This window comes from Condylura cristata, unplaced genomic scaffold (genome assembly GCF_000260355.1).
Source record: "Condylura cristata isolate star-nosed mole 26May11 unplaced genomic scaffold, ConCri1.0 scaffold00067, whole genome shotgun sequence".
NCBI lineage: Eukaryota > Metazoa > Chordata > Mammalia > Eulipotyphla > Talpidae > Condylura > Condylura cristata.
The window spans coordinates 488,232-494,315 of record NW_004567168.1 but is presented as its reverse complement, the minus strand read 5'-3'; the positions used below and the strand labels follow the sequence as shown (position 1 = coordinate 494,315).

At 51.6% G+C, this 6,084-nt stretch overlaps 1 protein-coding gene across 1 annotated transcript; it reads left to right on the top strand.

Moving 5' to 3' along the window:
* Positions 1-3,687: 3,687 nt before the first annotated feature.
* On the top strand, positions 3,688-5,741 carry LOC101629436 (myosin phosphatase Rho-interacting protein-like; the record flags this gene model as incomplete). Its single annotated transcript, XM_012734714.1, has 2 exons — positions 3,688-4,920; positions 4,968-5,741. Coding segments are annotated over 2 exons (1,317 nt in total), but the record flags the coding sequence as incomplete, so codon positions are not given.
* Positions 5,742-6,084: the final 343 nt, after the last annotated feature.

Below are 6,084 nucleotides of genomic sequence, written 5' to 3'. Positions count from 1 at the left end.
TGGAGCTTGGAGTGGGGGTTCACTTGTTTACCCTTTAAACAAGCCCATCAGAGGTGCATGGGAGCAGTGGGGAGTGTCTGTGGGGAAGAGGGAGGGGCTTGCAGGCAGTGGGCGGGGCTTTTGTGCGCAGTGGGAGGAGCTGGGCATCTGCTCAGGGAAGAACTGGTGGGCCCTCTGGGATACCCAAGGATATGTTCTTATTCACAACATCTCACTGTGTGAGATGTGCCAATGGGCAGCTGGATGTGAGGGGCCGCAGGGAACCCAAGCACAAGCCCCCTTCCCGGCTGCTGTGGACACTCTGGGAAGAAGTGGATGGAGGGAGGTGAGTGGATTCATGGTTGGCGGGTTTAAGGTGGTGTTGGCAGCAGAACTATCCAGAACCCCACATTCCTATACTTGCCTTTTTCCACAGTAACTTAAGGGGACTGACCACACACAGTGCCATCGACAAGAATTATTTAAAATGCAACACAAGGAAAACAGCTTTTATGCTGGTAGGATGGGGGTGAAGTCGGCAAGCTGGAGTCTGCAACATTTGCAGAAATGGAGACTACTATTTACCCAGCTGTGACCTTTATTGCTTTAAAGTTTCATGTGATTCTTGAGCCAGGAGGTGGGGTGATGGCACAGGTCAGTCCCTCCTTTCTTGCTTTAGAGTTTATTATCATTTTTAAAAGATGCACTCATTTATGAATATAAGAACTGGGCATAGGCCAGAGGTGCTGGGGTGAGAGGACTCCTCAGAGACAGAGTGGGGAGCAGAACGGGTCGGTCCACTGATGAAATACACTGGAAGGGGAGCAGCCGGAGGGTCAGGAGGGGTCTGCTGTGCCTCATGGGTCGAATCCCAGCTTCATGCTGCAGTGGCTGGAGACAGCCTGATAGTGCTGCACCTGAACCCTCTGAGCCCCACCAGGAAATGCTGGATTTGTTCTTATCTGAATTCTATATGAGCTTCTGCATAGTTAACAAAGGACATGTGAGGCCCTCTCTGGTGGTGCAGCGGGTTAAAGCACAGCACTAAGAAGCTAAAGCCACTTCAGCACGAGTTTGATCCCTGCCCTGGAGGTGACCTACATGGCACAGCAGACCTCTCCTGACCCGCCCCGTTCCCCTCAGCAGTGCTCTTCGTCAGTCAGCCTGTTCTGTTCCCCACTCTGTCTCTGGTGAGTCCTCTCACCACCCCTGCTCCGCTGGCTTGTACCCCAGTTCTGTATGCATAAATAAATCTTAAAAAAAAAAATAAGACATGTGGATCTTGTATGGATAATCTGTGCCAGTCCGACCTCCACCTGGTGGCGCTGCTGTTCCTGCCTGGTCCTGGGGGAAGGGGTTTGTCCTGTCCACTGTTGTGTCCACTGTGTTGGATGATCACTAGACTTGGACTCAGGGGCTCCCCACCTCACTCTCCTCTCCAAAGCAGCCCTAAATTTGGGGTTGGGGTTGGATCTCCTCGACTACCCACCAGATGTCATTGTCCATCTCCTGCCCCAAAGCCACATGTGCTCATAGCACCAACTGCCCCCTGCAGTGCCAATGCCAGAGGGCTGGGGGTAGGGATGGGGCTGGGGTCTAAGGAGGGAGCCATGGGCTCCTGCAGGGGTTCTCTGTGGTCTTTGTCTTTCATTTTCCCTGAAGTTTGTGGAAAATCATCTCAAAAAAGTTCTGTGAAGATGGCCAGAGTATTTCAGGGGCTGGTTGGGGGAGGGGACAAGATGAGGAAGTGGGAAAAGGAGCTGGCTGCAGTAGGAAAGAACTCCAGGGTTGTGGGCGGGGGCTGATGGGGCCTCCTTACTGCCCTGGGGGTGAAGGGGTGGAGGGAGGAGTCCTGAGGCCCTGGAGGTGGGGAGAGGGGCAGGTCTGCTAAAGCAGAGTCTGGATCAAAAGCAGAAGTGTGTCTGTTTTTGTTCCAGATGAACCTGGAAACCAATCCCAGTGGACGAGGAGAAGTCCACTTTGCCAGGGTGTGTGCTCCCGTTTCTTCCCAGCGAAGGCTCCGCTGTGGTGACTGCCAGGAGCAGCCCAGGTGTGGCCCTCAGTCCTGCCCGGGCCATGCTGGCCACACTGGCCATGCCAGAGAAGAGCAGGGTGCGGCTTCAGGCCTTCTTGTCTCCTGCTTCTGTTCCAGGCCTTTCTGTGTTTCCTCAGCCCCTGCTGCTGCCCCAACCTTCACTGGGGCAGACAAACAGCTGCCTGCTGGCAGGGCCCTGTGACCTCAGACTGGGGGTGATGTTTCCCTTGCTCCAACTGAGGGAGCATGGATCTCCCAGACATTGCTATTAACCCAGCATTCTGGAAACTTCCTTAGATCAGAAGGTCAGTATCATTCTTCAGACAAGCTCTGAAGTTGATCCTCAAGAAACAAGATTTGTCCTTGTCTATGAGCCAAGGACAGTGTCACAACTCAGGTTTTGAAGTTGGTCTGTGTAACCTGCCCATAGTTCATTCTTTCATTATACCTGGTCCTTCTGTAAATATTTGATTACATTTCTGTCTAGAGCACTTAAGAAAGATTCAAAGCTATTCCAATGGGAAGGATGATCTTCAGAGAGAAAGTCTGGTGTTGGATATTTTAGTTTTTAAAAACCTGTCACTTCCGGAGTTTAGGGCACTAGCTCTATATTTTCCAAAAATAGTCTTTTCCTCACTCCCTTCCCATGAAATTCAATTTGACATTAAAAGATGAAATACCACATTTCACATAAATAAAGTCACCAACTTATCACCCACTGGAGATGTCAGTCAGAAACTTAATGATTATTCCTCCAAATTTTCTTCTTTTACACACATATTGTGGACCTCCCTGGGGGTACATGAAGTTAAGACTCTGCACCATGAGCCTGTTGGCAGCCACTGCAGCACCAGCTCTGTCCCTGGCCAGGGAGTGTCCACAGGGAGGCTAAGCCCTCTCCCGTGTTGCCCGCTGTCCCCTTAGCTGTGGGTTTCAGTCCATCTGCCTGTTCTGCTCCGCACTCTGCCTCTGAATTCTCTCACCCCGTGCACCTCTGGCCTACACCCCAGCTCCTCATGCATAAATAAATAAAATAAATCTTTAAAAAAGTATATACACATTGTGTACGTGGCATGATAATTAACTGCCTGTCAGAGTTTAGCTCCTGGAAAGCTTTAAAGTACCAGCACATCTTTTCATAGTAATATGGTAAAGTCTGTCTTCTTCCTGGTAATGCTGCACAGGTAGCATCACTGGGCTTTTGGGGTGACCAAGATGAACACCTTCATTGGGGTGCTGATGACATGGATGTGTGTAATTGCAAAAACACATCCAGCTGTGCACTTCAAAGAGACACAGCATATTTTATGTAAAGTATGCCCTAATGAAGTTGGTCTTCAAAAGTCATCCTCTTTGAGATGAATCGTTTGGTTATGTAAAAACGAAAACCAGCCCATCCTGATCCTGTTCCTAAGAGGGAGACAGAGTAATGATGAAGATTCCTTAACCTTTCACTTGAGCCCAAGTGGTTTGGCTGAGCCTACAGCCATGTACATTGTGCATTCAGGAGGATGGAGGCAAGAACTTGGACATGTACAAAAGTGAGAAACTAGACGGGGAAAGAAAGGTTAGCTGACATTACATTGCACCAGATAAAACATTATTTAAATAAAACATTTCATGGATGGGAATTCAATATATTTAAACCACAGATTTATTGAGTAACATAAACTGAAGACATGGCCCTGCGTATGGAGGTAGACCGGAGCCCTGGGCTGCCCATGACTCCTGAACTCAAGACACAGAATGTCCATGTGGAGATTGAGCAGCGATGGCATCAGGTGGAGACCACCCCTCTCCGAGAAGAAAAGCAGGTGCCCATCGCTCCCCTACACCTGCCCTCCTCTGAGGATGGAAGTGACCGACTCTCCACTCATGAGATGACCTCTCTGTTGGAGAAGGAGTTGGAACAGAGCCAAAAGGAAGCCTCAGACCTTCTGGAACAGAACCGGCTCCTTCAGGACCAGCTGAGGGTGGCTCTGGGCCCGGAGCAGAGTGCCCGGGAGGGCTACGTGCTGCAGGCCACCTGTGAGCGAGGGTTTGCAGCAATGGAAGAAACACACCAGAAGAAGATTGAAGACCTGCAGAGGCAGCACCAGCGGGAACTGGAGAAGCTGCGAGAGGAAAAGGACCGGCTCCTGGCAGAAGAGACTGCGGCCACAATTTCAGCCATTGAAGCCATGAAAAATGCCCACCGGGAGGAGATGGAGCGTGAGCTGGAAAAGAGCCAGCGGTCCCAGATCAGCAGCATCAACTCTGACATCGAGGCTCTAAGGCGGCAGTACCTGGAGGAGCTGCAGTCGGTGCAGCGGGAGCTGGAGGTGCTGTCGGAGCAGTACTCGCAGAAGTGCCTGGAGAATGCCCACCTGGCCCAGGCGCTGGAGGCCAAGCGGCAGGCCCTGCGGCAGTGCCAGCACGAGAACCAGGAGCTCAACGCCCACAACCGGGAACTGAACAACCGCCTGGCTGCAGAAATTTCACGGTTACGTACACTGCTGACTGGGGATGCCAGTGGGGAGGCTGCCGGCTCGCCACTCACACAGGGCAAGGATGCCTACGAGTTAGAGGTGTTATTGCGGGTCAAGGAATCAGAGATCCAGTACCTGAAGCAGGAGATCAGTTCTCTCAAGGATGAACTACAGACAGCATTGCGGGACAAGAAGTACGCTAGTGACAAGTACAAAGATATCTACACAGAGCTCAGCATCGTGAAGGCCAAGGCCGACTGTGATATCAGCAGGTTGAAAGAGCAGCTGAAAGCAGCCACAGAAGCACTGGGTGAAAAATCACCTGAAAACACCCCTGTGTCAGGATACGATATAATGAAATCTAAAAGCAACCCTGACTTCCTGAAGAAAGACAGATCCTGCGTCAGCCGGCAACTGAGAAACATCAGGTCCAAGTCCGTAATTGAGCAGGTCTCATGGGATAACTGAAACGAGCCCGCTTCCAGGTCCCCTGTCATAGTCTGAAGGAAGGCCTGACCGTGCAGGAACGCTTGAAGCTCTTTGAATCCAGGGACTTGAAGAAAGACTAGCAGTGCCCATTCGACCTGAACACAGCCTGCCCTGCTGGCGGCAGCACAACCCAAGCGCTGTTTCTTGTCTGTACCTTTATTTTTTATTATTATTATTATTATTGCTATTATTGTCATCATTAACTGTGGGTATGGATGCATGAGAGAGACTGGTTTATGGGTTGTTCACACTGTTTCCCGCCATGTTGACTCCAACCTCCTTCGTCTTTATCAAAGCTTTTTTTTACACAGAATTCTAAAACTAGCCAGGAGTGGGGCCGGGAGAGCCTCCCGCCGCACGTGCGTTAGCCCGCTCCGTGCTGCCGCCCCGCACTCACGGTCAGTATTAAGGCCCAGCAGCCTGGATAAGCTAGCGCTGTCTGCGTGGAATCAGGCCTAAGGCTCGGCGCTGCTGCACGTAGTGGAGGCTCGTCCAGGGTGGTGTGGAGAAGAGGACGAGCCGTCAGGATGGGGTTTGCCGGTTCCAGCACTGACACCCACAGGCCGGGAGCAGTCAGAGAGCAGGATGAGGGGCATGGTTACCACCTTGACCTGCCACTTCTGGCTTGGAAGGAAAACAGCATTTTTTGTATTTGTTCCACTAATGCAGCTTAGAACCACACCCCAGGTAATCATGGTAAACCTTTCACAACCTGAAAAATGTTGAAAGCAGCCATTCCTATTTTTGTTTGTTTTTTATTAAATCTTGCACAAAAAAAAAAAAAAGTCCCCCTCACACACACACCACCGCCCTCCTGCTGGACTTTGCCCCTCTCTTCCCTCCTCATCCCCTGGAAACCTGAGCCAGTGATGGGCGGCTCAGGTGAGTGCACACCTGCAGTTTGGTAGCGACGTGAGCCCGCGCTCTTCCCGCCATTTTTATACGCTGGAAAGTATCCTGCGTCCCAACTTCAGGGAGTCCAGTCTTGGGGGGCAGCCGCCCCGGGGTTAGACCATGCTCCTCCCCGAAGTTAGGCGACCCGGGTGTCCTCCCGGATCCTGCCCGTCCTGTGCCTTAAGGCGGCGCCACCGACTGGGCGTCCGGGGCTGAGTC